We start from the raw sequence: 16500 nt of genomic DNA, 5'->3' as shown, positions 1-16500 counted from the left end.
GGTACCTCAGACGTCAGGGTACGCCCTCAGATGTATAGGACTCGCATGGAGACGTCTTATGCTATAGTGGACTGAAAGGACCCAAAGGAGCCTGTCAAGGGCTCCCGGAGATAGACGTGGGCCCTCAGGAGCCCGCCAGAGCCCCCAATAAGGGATAAGTGAGGCATACCAAGTGCCTGCAATTGCATATTGCATAAGCCATAACGCCTTTACAAATCAATATATTATGTATCAGTGGCAGATCCAAGGGGGGCCACATGGGTCATGACCCCCCTTGGTGCCCGGGGGCACCACAGGCCTAGCAAGTAGCAAGGGCACCACGGGCCTATGAGGGGCCCCACAGGCTTGTCAGGGGCACCCCAGGTCTGTCAGGGACACCAGAGACCTGCCAGGGGCGCCGCCGGCCTCGCAGGGGCACCATGGGCCTGTCAAAGGGGCACCAGAGACCTAGTAGGGATACCACAGGCCTTACAGGGGCACCACCGGCCTTACAGGGGCACCTTGGGCCTGTCAGGGGCATCACAGTCCTGTCAGGGCCCAGGGGCACCAGCGGCCTAGCAGGGGCACCACAGGCCTGCCAGGGGTACCACCGGTCTAGCAGGGGCACCACCGGCCTCGCAGGGGCACCATGGGCTTGTCAGGGGCCCCACCGGCCTCGCAGTGGCACCACCGGCCTCGCAGGGGCACCACCGGCCTCGCAGGCATCACGGCATCACGCAGGCCGCAGGGGCACCTTGGGCCTGTCGGGGGCATCACGGGCCTGTTGGGGGCACTTAAGGCTTGTCAGGGGCACCACAGTCCTGTCAGGTCCCAGGGGCATCAGCAGCCTAGCAGGGGCACCCTAGGCCCGCCAGAGGCACCACAGGCCTGCCAGGGTCCAGGGGCACCACAGGCCTAGCAAGGGCACCACGGGCCTGTCAGGGGCACCTCAGGCTCCCGTGCTACCCCCCCCCCCCCCCCGGATCCGCCAGTGATGCCACACCACGCGAAACACCGCCAACTACCAGCTGCCGCGCCATAAACACGTGCTAACAACAGTCTTTTTTTGAAGGTCGACTCCGCTCGCGCAACTTTTGACTGACCCTCACTGCTACCATATTGCTTCCATATTATGCTGTGGAAACTTTACTTCACCAAGTGGCTAAAAACCTCCATCAAGGTATATTTTCTTAGAAATTTTTTTTTTTTCTGACGTTTTGGGGGGGGGGGGCCAAACAGGCCACTTTAGGCCTTTGGGGGGGGCCATGGCCCCCGTGGCCCCCCCTGGATCCGCCAGTGTAGGGTTGCAGCGTGACCTCCAGGAACTGCCCGAGGCTATATCTCGGAAACCGTTGTTCGAAGAAAAAAATTCTTGCCACAGCTGGGTTCCCCGCCCATCACAACCCATTAGACCAACTTTAAGCAAAAAATAAAATATGCGGGTGTAAATTTTAAGTTTTTTTGGTCGATCTATCGTGGAATGCCCCACCTCCTCTTTTTGTATTTTGCACGTGCAGTGGGTTTCACTCACATAGATCAAGAGTATCCGACTAAAGGTGGCAAAAGTTGAAAATTTTGGGAACCAGACTCGAACCAGACCCGACTGGATATTTTCGGAACCAGTCGGACCCGGTCTATGTTGGAATCGGAACCAGTTGGACCCGTTCCCCAAAAGTCAATTAATAACTGGGGCATTCCACGATAGATCGTACCACTTTTTTCCAATTTGACACCCTCATCTCTCGGAATTTGACGAGAATTGATCTCAGGGGTAATCAGGGGCTCTGAATCCACCTGTAACAATTTCAGGCTTATCAGATAAGTATTTTTTGAGTTATGGCGTATAACATTTTTTGGATCTTGCTTTGCAGCGCTAAGTTTGGCGGGCTGTAACTCTAAGACGGATTATTCAAATGCCAAATGTTATATAACATTGAACTTGCAATGAAACAGAAATTAATATGTATTTTTGAAATTTCGAAAAATACACTATTTTTGATATATGACATATCGAGTTTTCTTTCATTTGTATGTTTTGGACTTTGGGACCAATTTTTATTTTTGAATTTTTATTTCTTTAAAAAAAATATTTGGATCATTGTTAACAAATATGCAAAAAATTAGGGAGGTGTTCTTTCTATAAATGTATTTATTTTACGTCACGATAACGGTTTCGAATAGTGATTTCGGGAGGGGAGCTTACAAATGGCGTGGTAAAGCTGCCTAGTGACATCACGGGTTACTGAAATTTCAATTGAAGTCTGAGTCATCTGAAAAAAGTGAAAAGAGGGTTCATCTAACCCTCTTTCCTATAAGGGCGGGGGTGAAAAAGGCTGTTTGGTTCTGACATTGTTTTGGACGCCAACACCATATCTGTCCGAGATGAAAGTTACAGGACGCATACATGGTGTCCTCCAGAGGTCTCACAACTTGTATGTCTGGGAATTTTTAAGGTTACGCCAGGTCAGGTCGGTCACGTGACATCACTGTTATAAGTCAGTGGGGAAATATAAAAACTGTTATTTTGGCGACGAGAATGATCTAAAACTATCCCACGTCCATGGTATCGTGATTTCATGCACTTCTTGCACATAGTCCAACGCTTTTCTTTTGCATTGGTAACCTTGCGTGACGTCATTTATGACGTCACTAGGTCGTACGGGTTTTTCGTCAATAACTCCCGATCAAATAGAGCTAGAGAGTCGGGAAAGCCACCAATGGACTCGGGAAGACCTTCCGAATCGAATGATATGCCATATGATACCCTTTGCCCAGCGTCGTGACCTGAGGGGCTCTGACCTGACCTTGATCCGAGGTCAACTACTTAAGTTGACCTCACCCTAGCAAGAAGTATACCATTCGATGCACCTGAGCTAGGCGAACACAATGATACCAAAATCGCGGCTCTGCGGCAATTTTTTGCGAAGTTATTTACTAAAAACCGACTCCGTAACTTCAGTCACTTGATGTAAGATAAAAACACCAAAACCACCCAACGTTTCGTGTTATTCACTTTTTCAAGGGTGATATGACACATTTTACCTATCGAGTCAACGGGGAAACTGGTAGAGGTCTCAAAACACGGGTCCGTGAACACAGGGGGGATTTACGTAATCACAGACTTTCTAATGCATTTGTTATTCACGCTGAGAAAGAAGGGCATTTACCTGATTGGACGCGGGCTACACATGTAGATCAAAACTTTTCTAAAACCCAACGGAGAATTATAGAAGCAGCGTTTATTGCGAAAGGTGATGTTTTGAACACTTCGAGTGGATTCTTCAGACTAGCTTCAGTGTCTGCTCTGTTGGCTAGGAAAGACGTTAATTTGTAGTATGTGTGTATGTATGTGTGAATATGTCATGCAAGACAGAGGAAATTTGTGAAAAAGTGCCCGCGCTATATTCGAACGAAACCGAAAAAACGTACTTGACTCGATAGGTAAAATGTGTCATATCACCCTTGAAAAAGTGAATAACAAGAAACGTTGGGTGGTTTTGGTGTTTTTATCTTACATCATATACGAATTAATTTGTCCAATTCAAATAATCATTCAGTCACTTGACCTGACCTCAGACGCTACCGGTTAAATTGAGACCTTAAAATCGGGTACCAATCGCTGCGACTTGTTGCGGCACACACGCTCGTTTTTTCCGCGAGGCTCTAGCTCTATTAGAAGCGAAACGGCGTGCTGGGGTCGTATCAACCCCTCCGAAACCCATTTTGTTTGCGGGAAAATGAGGATTTTATAGAAAGAACACCTTTCTAATTTTTTGCATGTCGATTTGCAATGACATGAAGTTTATTTTGAAAAAATAAAAAATTGAAAAATTTTGGTCCCAAAGGTCATTAGAGGCAAATGAAAAAAGATTAAGGTTTTTGCTCAACAATGAAAATTTTTCTTTGGATTTTTCAAATGGTAATATTAATTTTTGATTCATCGCAAGCTTAGTGTTGTTTACTGTTTGTTGGTAGCTTAACCCGTTCTTGAGTTATAGGCCATCAAACTCACCGTTACAAACCGAAGTTAAAAAAATGTAATGCAATATAACTCAAAAAGTATTGATCTGAGAAGTCCGATATTTTGCCAGGCGTCTTTGGGGCCTATGATTACCCCTAGAACGGATTTTCATTAAAATCTGAGAGATGAGGGTGACGGGCCTGGTACGATCTATCGTGGAATGCCCCAACTATTTGAAGGTATCATTAGTGGCATCATGTAAGACAGCCTTTTCTCACCGGGAATACACATGAGCTACAGTGTGCAAAGAAACATACAACATGAGCAAATGCTTTCTTTCCATCTATAACTTCATATTTTGCAATCATGTGTAGTGTGCAAGGTGTATGGTTTATAGAAGAACCCGGTTGGACCCGTCAGAAAATTTCCAGGAACCGGTCTGGACCCATATGGGTCCAGACTGGTTCTTTGGACCGGGTCCTCGGGTCCACATTTTGCCATCTCTTTATCCGACCTTTGGTAGAAGGAATGCAGCTACCCTACAAAAATTACCGCAAGACAATCGCCTAAGCGGCTGCTGAGATATGAGCCTATCAAAATCACTACTTTTGCAAAACAGCTTGTACACCCTTGACTTCACGTGGCACGTGCCACGACGGTCACTGAGATGTATCAAAAGTAGTCAATTACGGGGTAGAAGGGATGGGGCTACCCAGCAAAAAAGACCGCAGGCCAATCGGTCCAGCGGTTGCTGAGATATAAGCCTCTCAAAAGCGTTGCAGGCCGGGCCGGGCCGGGCCGCTCATACTGAGATTTTTCAGTTGTATTGAAAAGACTCGCTTCGCTCGCTGCGCTCGCTCGCTCGTAATAACTTGCCACTAAATTCGTGCTAGGATAGCAAAAGTGCCTACGGTGCAGTGGTGGTCAATACTAAATATCATCAGAGAATGACCGTCCGCACGCCTGGTGGCTGACCTGACGTGGCTTACCCCGACCCGCCACAAATGCTAAAAAAAACTGATGCAGTTTTGCGACGAATAGAGAAAAAGAGACTTGGTAAATTGAACCATTTCATGTCATATTTAAGACGAAAATTCGACGCGTTTCATTTAAATGAAGGTATAATCCCTTTCATAGTTAAAAATAAATATTATAATAAGAGTTTGGGTTCGGCTCGCTCTGGACTATTGAGCAGTACCAGCGAGCCGGCCGGGGACCCCTGACGCTGCCCATTGACCATACAGCCCCCACACATCTGTGGCCGGCGGCAGACGAGCCGAGCCAAGCCATCCGGAGAGCATGGCTCCCCAATAATGGCCGGCCGGTCCAGCACCGCGCCACCGCGCCCCTCAGAGGTCTCCCCGGCGGAGCGGTCCTCCCGAGACAGCTCGTCAGCGCACCCAGCACCCCTTCACCAGAGCAGCCCTCCGCCACAGCGCTCCCCCTCCACCCCCACAGCCCGGCCCGGCGCAGTCCCACTCACTTGCTGCCGGCGTCTGCGTAGACGGCACTCCACTGGAAGACGGCCTGGTCTCCGGGCCGGCCCGGCGCGCCCTCCTGGAATGGGTCAGTGATCAGCCCGTCAGCGGCGAGCGGGCCGAGAGCAGTACTGGGCCCGGCACCGCAGCACCCCACCACCCGGCACCCGGCCGGCGGGCACACGACTCCTGCCGAGTACCCCGGCTCAATGAGACCCCCCCCCCCCCCCCCACTCTCCCCCTGTGAGCCGGGACTCGCTCGGTGGCGGTATCTGTGCGCCTGCCGCCGCCGCCTCCGCTGGACTCACGGCTGACTGCTGGTCGGACGGCGCCTCCAGGAGCGCCGGGTCCCGCACCGCGCGGCCCGCAGAGCGGTCCAGCGAGCTGCTCCCCACTGCCCGGCACGGGGGGGGGAGAGACGGGGCACACGACCGGTCAGCGTTAGGACGGCGGCAGAGCAGACACGGAGCAGTGGAGTGGTAGGTCGCAGACAACAACCACTCATGCACATCAATGGCTGATAGTTCTAAAACAAATGATCAGTCTAATGTGATGTGAATGAGCAGGGCTAGCGCGAGCACTGGCTTAAGTCTCGAGGAGAGGTCAACTGAAGTAACCTGACGAGCTAGCGTCGCCAGGCACAGAACTACGAACCGGCAAAGGTGTATCACAAGATGTATCGAAAAGGGTGACCAGTCGGTGGCATCTTTGACACACACTTGTAGGTATGTTTGGGCTGGAAGGAAGCGTGTCAAAACAACCTCAGATCCTAGCCACGACATGGGTGGGTTGGTAGTCACTCCTAGGGTATCAAATATCAAGATAGCTCAGTTTGTGGTAGGAAAAAGGCCTGCCGAGAACAAGACATTTATTTTGAAAGTGTATGATGGAAGCGAAGCGTCTGCAGCCTCCCCGCAGACAATATGTCCGTGGTGGCAACGATTCCAGAAAGGGGCCGCCGACCTCGCGGACAGGAAGCGTCCGGGGGTACCTAAAGCGCGTGCACACGGCGCAAGCGCGAGACCAGGTGGGGAAGCTGATCTTAAGCGATAGGAGCTTAGGCACATAGTGTAAAGAACAGCCTTAGGCACACGCGATATGACAATGAGCTATGAGATATGAGCTCATGAGATATGACGCACTGAGCTACTGAGATTGGTCTTTTCGCGTCAGCTCCGTGCAAAATACGTTAACGCATGGCGTCAGAGGTGCAGCCGGCCCCCCGTTTCCTGGAGGTGCCCAGCATATGAGGGAGCCAGCCACAGAGGGCGCGGGCGCCAATTGGAGGCTAGATAAGCGCCAGCGGCCGGGTAAGCAAACACAGCCCGCCCGGCCCGGCGAGGACACTGCGCCGGCCGCCGGGCGCCCCCAGTGCGCGAGTGGCACGCCACACGGCGGCCGCTCATGTTTTTCGTTTTTTTATTTTTTGTTTTCTTTCTTATTTTTCCTTTGTCTCCTTCCGTCAAATCCTTAGGCGTCTTTAAGCTAGGGAGAGCTGGAACACACGCAATAGGAGACAGGAGCTGGCGGAGGTCGAGGCCGCAGTACGCCAAAATCCTCCCGGATACCGAGGTAAGAGACGGGTAGGTACGGCCCCATAACCTTCGCCCCAGTGCACAGTGGGGATTTTTCCGATCTAGCGCGTCTTAATTCGAAAAATCTTTTTTGGATTTTTGTTTATTTTTTGCGTCAGTGGGGCTAAGAAATGTCTGAATTTTTCATATATGGCATTGTTTTATCTGTATGTCCACAGCAAGACTAGGAAAAATGCGCCCAAAGTTCATACTCATGCGTGATTACTCAATGGGCTCAGTAAGGCCCGAAAGTATACCTCAATTTCATTGTCCTGTCCTGTTGGTTTTATTCTTGCGAGGTCTTAAAGTTGCATACCTTCTGAAAGGCACCTTTATTAGGAATGGAATGGCAAACAGAAAGTATGCCACAACTTTACTAAAGGTCACAAAAATGCCATTTACAAAAACTCTTACAGACACCATATTGAAGGAATGGTATTCTAAATAAATGTAGGAAATCAACAATGTTTTCCACACTTTTCCACTCCGAAACATATCCTATCGAATTCGCCACCTTCTCCTGCACAAGACAACGCCTAGTTTGGCTGCCGGAACTTGCCTGAACACGGAATATTCACATTAGAGTATCTTAATACCCCACTCTAGTAGCGGTAGGGCAAACAGCGCGATATAGGTATGTTCCGGATATAGGCGAATAATTTTACTTCGTGATTAATATGATGCATATTTTCTGAGACACATTCATTAGGAATAGGATGACAAGCGTATATTATACATACCGTAATCTTATTTACCCTCGCACTTGTGGGGAGGGGGAGGGGGAAGGGGTCGGATAAAACCCCATGGTTTGGCGCAAATTACTCGCGCAAAAAGCGGCCGATCGCGTCAAAACTTTCGGTGCCCTCGAGATCATCAATTTTACATCTAACCTAAAAATTTCATGACTCTGACCCAACTGACCTTTGACCTGTGGCATATTTTTCGAGACATGTTTGGCCGGAATCGCGATTCGGCGTATGCCAGCTCACATTATTCACGGTTTCCAATCTTTTTGTGGTTTTAAACGTTCAAATATGTGAAATGATGTTGATACCATATATTATGGTGGGTGTCAAGGTCACGTGAAGATAAAGTCAAGGTCATTGACCTTTGATGACCTTGGTTCACTTTTTCGAGTTTTATTTGTTTCTAGGGTAGTTTTTGGTGCTGATTTCGAATTTAGCAACCATTTGAACATTTACGAAGTAGTTTTGGTGCATTCGTACCATGTTACGAAGCTATCAGTAGTAGGTGACACCTACTATATGGATGGCCGGCAGGACGCCTACTGGTTGATCTGACCTGATCTGACCCGACCTGGCCTAAATACATTAAGACATCGTCTGTGATCAAAACTAACATGAAATTCGTGATCAGCACCCCAAAATACCACGTAACACCCTAACTTTACGAAGTTTGAAGAGGTCTTGATTTCCCAACTTTAGTTGGGTCATTAAACTGACTTGGAAAGTCAACTAATGACCTTTGACTTTGAAACTGGATATATTCGGCCTCATCTCGTCATAGGCAGCACGCTTGATTTTTCCGCGAAGCTCTAGCTCGATCAGGGGCCAAACGGCTGAGCCGGGGGTCCAATTAAACCCCCTATACTATGTTAACCCTCGCATGTGTAGGGGGAGGGTCGGATGGACCCCCCCCCCCCATGGTTTTTCGCGAATAACTCGCGTAAAAAGCGGCCGATCGCGACGAAATTTTCAGTACCCTCGCATTGATCAATTTTACACCTACCCTGAAAATTTCATGACCCTGACCCAAATGACCTTTGACCTGTGACCTCTTTTCCGAGACCATGTTTGGCCGGAATCGCGATTTCGCGTATGTCGGCTCGCACTAGCCGCGTGTTTGCAAGCTTTTCGTGGTTTCAAACGTTCAAACATGTGATTTGATGTTACTCCCGTGTGTGTCAAGGTCACCTGAAGGTCAGGTCAGGTCATTGACCTTTGGTGACCTCGGGTGACCTCGGGTCACTTTTTCGAGTTTTACATGTTTCTAGGCTAGTTTTTGGAGCTGAATTCGAATTTAGCAACCATTTGAACATTTACGAAGTAGTTTTGGTGACTTCGTAACATGTTACGAAGCTGTCAGAGGCGGTTGACACGTACTACGAATACCCGTCACGACGCCTACTGGTTGACCTGACCTGACCTGACCCGACCTGGTCTAAATGCTTCAAGACATCATCTGTGATCAAAACTAACACGATATTCGTGATCAGCACCCCGAAAAACCCCTTAGCAGCCACACTTTACGACTTTCTAACAGGTCCCGATTTTCCCGACTTTGGGTCATTGACCTGACCTGGAAGGTCAACCAATGACCTAGGACATTAAAATTGGGTATCATCGGCTTCCTCTCGTCACGGGCAACACGCTCGTTTTTTCCGCGAAGCTCTAGCTCGATCAGGGGCCAAACGGCAAGGGGGGGTCCAACCGACCCCCCCCCCCCACACACACACATTAGAAGCTGGCAAACGCCGCACACATGCGAGGGTTAATTATGCACATTTGCAGGTAACATTCTCACCAGAACACACCAGCCAACATCTGTGCACAATTTGGCTACAATACTGCCTATGGTTTGCCCTCTACGAATAAAGACGTGCTAGATCGGAAAAATCCCCACTGTGCAGTGGGGGGGGGATATGTTACCACCCTGTCGCGTTTTTTGCGTGTGAATAACAAACCGCGGCGCGTAGCGCCGCGCCGCTTGGGGTAGCTTTTGGTACATCAATTTTGGACAATGTGTGAAATTTTTGACCTCAGGTCATGTCAGGTCAGGTCACCAGGTCAAGTTAACTGACCAAGCCTAAAAAAGTTTGCCATCATGTCCAGCCTGCAGTGTTTGTCAGAAAGGTTTCAAACTTGGTGAATTGCATGAAGTTATGAGCGCCTACAATTTGTATATCTCGGATTTTTTATATCCGTGACCTAAGGTCAGGTCAGTGGCGTGACCTTTCCATTACAAGTCAATGGAGAAAAATGAAAATGCCTCTAGATCCGTGTGTACTCATAGGAACAGTCCAAATATTTCAGAATCACAATGATTTGGACCACCCGTGATGACCAAGGTGTCATTTTTGCTGATAGCCTCTAGAAAGGTCATCCGAGGTCATTTGAGGCTACAAACAGATTTTTGCCAATAACTCTCGATTGGAAAGAGATAGAACGCTGGGATGGCCTTATTGTGTTTGTCTTGTTGAAACGCATCGACTGATATGCAACATGACCTTTTCCGGTCAGGTCATGAGCTTGACCTGAGGTCAAATTTTGAAGTTGAACTTTCAAGGTCAAATTATAGTTCATTCGACGCGTCTCGGCGAGAGGAACACGATTCTGGCATCAGAAATGTCGTGGCTTTTTTAAGTCAAAAGTTACTGTCGAAAAACACTTTTCGTAAAAACAGCTATTTTTGAGGTTTTTGCCCTCTGGAGGCTAAACTGTTGACCTGAGGTCAATTTTGAGTATTACCTTATCGCAAGAACAGTTCAAAAGCTATCGATTGCTTTTCCATGCGTTTTTCTAGCTATCATAATTCCTGAGATAAATGTATGTTTTCTGAAAAATATTATGACATTTGGCAAATTTTGACCTCTGATGACCTCTAGTGACCCCCAATATTGCTCTAAGATGAAAAATGACCGAAATACTTTCAAACGTACGCATTGAGAGCTATCGACTGCTTTTTACCGCGTTTTTCTAGCCCTCTTCGTTTTTGAGTTAGAGGTGGGTGGTAACATATGCCCCCCCCCCCCCCACTAGGGCGAAGTTGGCTGAGACCGCCACTGGGGCGCGGGTTAATTCAGGCTCATTACACCACGCAGGCACCGGCGACGCCAACTTTAACTGATAATTTGCGCTGGCGCGCGATTTTGGCCATTGCCCGGCTCGTTTCTATGGTGCGCGACATGTTTAGGTGTTCTCTTGGAAAACCAGTATACCTCAGAGCGTTAGGAAACTAAAAACATCTGGTCCTCAACATTGGTAAGAAAGAAAAAATATCGGTATTCGGTGTACGAGTATGTGATGACACCAAAAAATTGCGTGCAAGCGCAAAAATTTATCATTGCTAAATGTACTTAAATCATTTAACAGTTAACCCTAGTATGTAAGCACGTCGCCGACCGAACCAATGATGGATGGGGCATTCCACGTCAAATCAAACACCGAAATCCGTCATCCCCTTCGATTTTTCTGAAAATTTGTAGGCAGACTGGGCATGGTTCAAAACTGAGTTACGTATAATATTTTCGAAATTTGATAACGTATCGCTGAGATATAGGTCATCGAATATAGCGAAAAATGCCACACATCAATTTTTTAAATGGCTATAACTCTGGTTCCTTTTCTGGTATCAAAATGATATTAACAGGGTCTTATAGGCAATTGATAAGACTTTGATTTTTAATTATAAAATTAAATTGAAGTGACCTTGAAATGCATTTGACCTTGAATTGAAACAGAAAAATTTAAATAGCAAAAAACACGTCACCTTCGATTTGTGTAATTTTTACATATTATGTCCGTCACAATGTTCTTATCCATCTGTGAAAAAATTGGAGTGGGCCATTCATAACTTTCGCGGCAAACGCCGTTTTCATGCATCAACATCACGCAACCGCGCGTGACCTTGAAAGACAGAGTCAAGACATGCTTGCTTGTGTACACTTTCTGAAATGAATGATTGCTGATTAGTGATATCCCAAACTCTGCGAGAATGGAAATGCATAGTCATCGTAGTCAAGCATTCACGTTCCATAGTAAAAGTGTCTCAGGCAAACGGTATTTTGCGGTGAATTTTGAGCCATGTGGAAATGCATCATGAAGTAAATTCAACGAAAACATTATCACGCAACGATATCTTCACGTCTTTTGATCTTCACTATACGAAAGAACATACATTTTTTAAAGTATGTATGGGGAATTTCTAGTTAATCCAATAATAAATATGGCAGTTAGAGGCCTGCTAAGAGTAACATGTCGCCGGCTGAGGCGGGCTCGGCCGATGCGGGAAACGCAGCAATCACAATTTTGTGTTTACACGTTCATATTTCAATTGTTTACCAACCGATTTTCAAAATTCTTTCACCATAAGATTGCCTGTACATTTCTTAGTCTTCTCACAAAGTTTGACGCGAATCGAACGTAATCAGCGGTAGGGAGCGCGATGTAAAGACGGAACCGTTCCGTTCCGTCCCGGCACAGTCTACAATTCAGGCGGCGCGTAGCGGTCGGCGCCGGCTGCCGAGTCGCCGCGTCACTGCGGCGACAGGATGTTCACTTTACACCGCTATTACTAGAACAGTTGTGAACCGATTTTCTTATTGCTTGCACGATGAGATGTCCAATTCAATTCTTGACAGGTAGCCATAATTAATTTCGCATTAATCTTATGAGATATTGGCGAAAAACAGGAGGGGTGGGCGAAATTCGCTCTTCCCCCTCCACTGCGCGTGCTAACATACGTTTGCATATGTGCAATTTTCTTCAAAACTTATGAATGGCCCACTCTAATTTTTTCACAGGTTGTCAAGAATATGGTAGGCAATAAAATATATGAAAATGAGCCAAATCGAAGGTGACGTGTTTTTTGCTATTTCAATATTTGTGCTTAAGAACAGAGTTAAGCAAATTTCAAGGTCATATATTTAAGTAGGTGCAATTCTAAACAAATGCTTAAGAAATTACCTAAACAGTAAGGTTTATTTCATTCAAATCAAACAAGTACAACCAAAGTTATGGTCGTTTAAAAATATAAAGATGCAACATTTTGTAAAAATTTGATACCCTATATTTAGAAGACCTGTGGTCAGAATGTGCAAAAAACATCAATGTAATGTCCGGGGCCACACAAGAACTCGCTCACAAATTTATAATGAAATCGCTGATGGTAAGGTGCAAAACAGCCGATTTTTGTTCGATTTGACGTGGAATGCCCCGGATGTAACAAACGGTCGAGGACGACACAAGGCGACCCGCTCAAGACGGAGGACGCGCCTGGCACGGCGGCGGGCGTACTCACAGCGGCCCTGGGAGCGGGAGCGGCGGCGAGCGCCTGTCGGCTGGCGGGAGGCGATCCGCTGAGGTACATTGGCCACCTGTGGGACACAGAAAACACTGAGCACAGACCCCACAGGCGACCCGCTGGGGCACACTGGCCACGTACACAGGCACAGAGCACAGGCCACAGACCCCACAGGCGACCCGCTGGGGCACATTGGCCACGTACACAGGCACAGAGCACAGGCCACAGACCCCAGAGGCGACCCGCTGGGGCACATTGGCCACCTGTGGGACACAGAAAACACTGAGCACAGACCCCACAGGCGATCCGCTGAGCAGCACTGGCCACGTACACAGGCACAGAACACAGACCCCAGAGGCGACCCACTGAGCAGCCGTCTTGAGTCCCCCCGCCTTCAAGCGGTGGACGCTGTGGGGCCTCGCCCCGACTCGGTGCGTGGACAGCGCCCGAGCCAGCCAAACGGGGGACAACCGCCCCTCCAGGGCGGATGCCGGTGGCCGACGCGCCACCGGTCGTCGTCTTCAGCTGCCCCAGCCTACCGACTCGACACCCGACCGACTTAACCACTCGGCACGACACGCTGCGGACCGGCCGCGCGCGCGCGGCCGGTCCGCCTAACTAAGTGAACCCAGCGTCCCCCGCCATGAGCGCCGACGGCGGGGGCTCGACCGGGCGCGGCGCGCGAGGAGCATGGGGAGGCCGCAGCAGCAGGCGGGCCAAGAACAGACGGTACCGTCTGAACCGTCGTAACAGAAGCCGACTTCTAATCGCGAGTTGGAACGCGGAAGGACTCTACGCCCCAAGAGGGATGAGTTCCACCGCTGGCTCTCTGCCACCAAGACGGACGTTGCCGCTGTTCAGGAGGTCCAGCCGGCTGCCGGCCAGCCCATCACCATCCCGGGCTACCAGACGGCCACGCTCGTCAGGAGGGCGCGCGGAAGGGGAGACGGAGGGCCGGCCAAGGGGGAGGTGTGGCGATCTTCGTCCGAGACGGCCTCAACTATCAGACCATCGAGGACTCCCCTCTTCACCCGCAGGACGACACCACCGAATGGTGCGGCGTTCGGGTATTGGCCAGTCCGTCGCCCACCAGACCTCACACCAACCAAAGACCTTGTTCTGTTACTATTTATTGCATCTACCGCCCCCCAATCAGATCATCGGGGATTGACGAGAGAGTCGACAGATTCTCCTTGGACGGCTTCCCGTCTTCGCCGGACACCTTCATCCTGGGGGATGTGAACGGCCATCACCCGGACTGGGACGCGGCGTGCCTGGAACCCGACGATACCGGTGAGAAGATCGCGGGCTGGCTAGAACGCTCACGTTGGACAGCCCTCAACAACGGAGAGCCCACCCGCGCCGGCTACGGGACCGGGCCACTGACTGCCCCAGACGTTGCACTCTGCCACCAGAACCTGGCGCTGCGGAACACCTGGACCATCGGCACAGATCTCGGCAGTGATCACCTCCCCAAGGTGGTCCAGACCGCGACGAGCGGCGCCCGCCCTCGCCGCATCAGAAAGACCAGATGGTCCTGGCAGAAGGCGCACTGGATACAGTTCACCAGCAGCTGCGAGCGGCCTTCTCTGCCCTGCCTCCTGATCTACCTACACTCATCTTCGCCGGGAGAGTGGCAACCATCATCACGTCAGAGAGCACACGGGCCAACCCCCGCGGCGCTCGCGCCGACCCGAAGCCCTGGGCCTGCAATCCTGAACTGATCGATGCGATCTCGGCAAGGCGAGCAGCACGGGCAGAGATTACTTCTAATCCCTGTTCTGCAACAAGAGAGAGGTGGAAAGCTGCAAAGAGGGCGGCCGCCGCAGCAGAAGAGTCGGCCAGAACCAGGACCTTCAGAGACTTCGTCTCTAAGGAGCTAAACCGGCCCACGTGCATCGGGCGCGTCTCCAAGATTCTTCGGAGGATGGAGGGCGCCGTACCTGAGTCCCGACCGGGACAAGCCATCAGCGGGGACTGTGGCAAATTAGCCATAGAGGACCGCGCGAAAGCCAACGCCTTCGTCGGGACATACGCAGCGGTAAGCAAGCAGGTCCGCTGCCCGAAACGAGACCGGCCCGTGAAGAAGGAACTGGCATCCCTGAGGGACAACGGCTGCACATGTCTCGACACTAAAGAAGAGGCGTGCGCCCCCTTCAGCATGAATGAGATGGAAGCCCAGATCCGGGTGCTGAAGTCCAGGAAAGCGCCCGGCCCGGACCAGGTGTGCACTGAGCACCTGCGGCATCTCGGCCCCACAGCCAAGTCCGTACTGCTGCGCCTGATCAATCAGACCTGGGCAGACGCCACCACACCAAGCGCGTGGCGGAGGGCCACCATCATGCCGATCCTGAAGACCGGCAAGAACCCACAATCCGTGACGTCATACCGCCCAATAGCCCTCACCAGCCACGTGGCAAAACTGGCAGAACGGATGGTCGGCGCTCGACTCAGCCAGATCGCCGAAGCGAGGAACCTGATGCTTGCCGAACAGGTGGGCTTCCGGCGCGGAAGATCGGAGGAAAACCTCGGCTGCCTTGTGCAGACCGTACAGGACGGCTGGAACCGACCCCGCCCCGCCGGTCGCCCTACCGAGGGGAAGACGGCGGAGAAGTTCGCGCTGGTAGCGTATGACTTCAGCAGAGCCTATGACAAGATCGACCACCGCATGCTACAACTTAAACTGCTTCGTCTCCAGCTCCCACTATGCATGGTAAACTGGATCTTCCAGTTCCTCCGTGACCGACGCGCCAGGGTCGAAGTGAACGGCTGCCTCAGCGAGGAGCGCCCCTTCAGAGCGGGCCTCCCTCAGGGTTCGGTCTTGGCACCGACCCTGTACAGTGGGTCTATTTAAGATCTCCAGAGCCACCACGTGGCGCTACGGTCGGGGTAGGGCGAGTCCAAATCCCGAGGGGAGTGAGGTCACCGGCCATTGTGGGGGAAGAAGGGAGGGGAAAACGGTCAAATTTGCCTCTTGGTGCTCTTTGATCTATCAAAATGTTTCGATGTTGTTCCTCACGACAAATTGTTAGAAAAGCTCGCCCTTTACGGAATAGATACAGACTGGTTTAGCAGCTACTTGGCAGATCACACTCAGCAGGTTCGGATGCAGCGAGCGGATGGTTCGGCAGTGCTATCTGACGTCAGAGACAACGTCATTGGTGTGTATCAGGGCGGTGCCTTGAGCTGTATCCTCTACATGCTTTTTGCAAACGATCTGAGCTTGTGCGTGTCAGATAATGTGACTGTCGTCCAATATGCGGACGATACGCAACTGATGGTAACGGGGAAGAAGGGTCAGATGCAGCAGCTTGTCTCGCAAATGGAGGGTGCACTGGCTGATGTGTATAGTTGGTTTTGTCAAAATGGGATGAGGCTGAATGCTAAAAAGACACAGATGCTCGTGATGGGAACACAGGCGATGCTTCGTGGGCTGCCGCCGGTCACGCTCAGTTTCTGTGGGACG

The 16500-nt window shown here is 50.4% G+C and overlaps 1 protein-coding gene across 5 annotated transcripts in view; it reads right to left on the bottom strand.

The window, feature by feature from the left end:
* Nucleotides 1-16500, bottom strand: part of LOC122380657 (mitogen-activated protein kinase kinase kinase kinase 5-like) — a 205431-nt gene that overhangs the window by 140555 nt on the left and 48376 nt on the right. For all 5 annotated transcript variants that reach the window (XM_043364012.1, XM_043364010.1, XM_043364014.1 and 2 more), the window contains exons 9-11: nt 13032-13107; nt 5727-5812; nt 5424-5497 (exon numbers count right to left, since the gene is read on the bottom strand). In XM_043364012.1, the coding sequence (XP_043219947.1) occupies nt 5424-5497; nt 5727-5812; nt 13032-13107 (236 nt within the window). The remainder of the gene's footprint in view (nt 1-5423; nt 5498-5726; nt 5813-13031; nt 13108-16500) is intronic.

The sequence above is a fragment of the Amphibalanus amphitrite genome, unplaced genomic scaffold (genome assembly GCF_019059575.1).
Source record: "Amphibalanus amphitrite isolate SeventyFive unplaced genomic scaffold, NRLGWU_Aamphi_draft 000103F_arrow, whole genome shotgun sequence".
Lineage (NCBI taxonomy): Eukaryota > Metazoa > Arthropoda > Thecostraca > Balanomorpha > Balanidae > Amphibalanus > Amphibalanus amphitrite.
The sequence above is the reverse complement of the archived record's forward strand: the minus strand, read 5'-3'. Positions and strand labels throughout refer to the sequence as shown.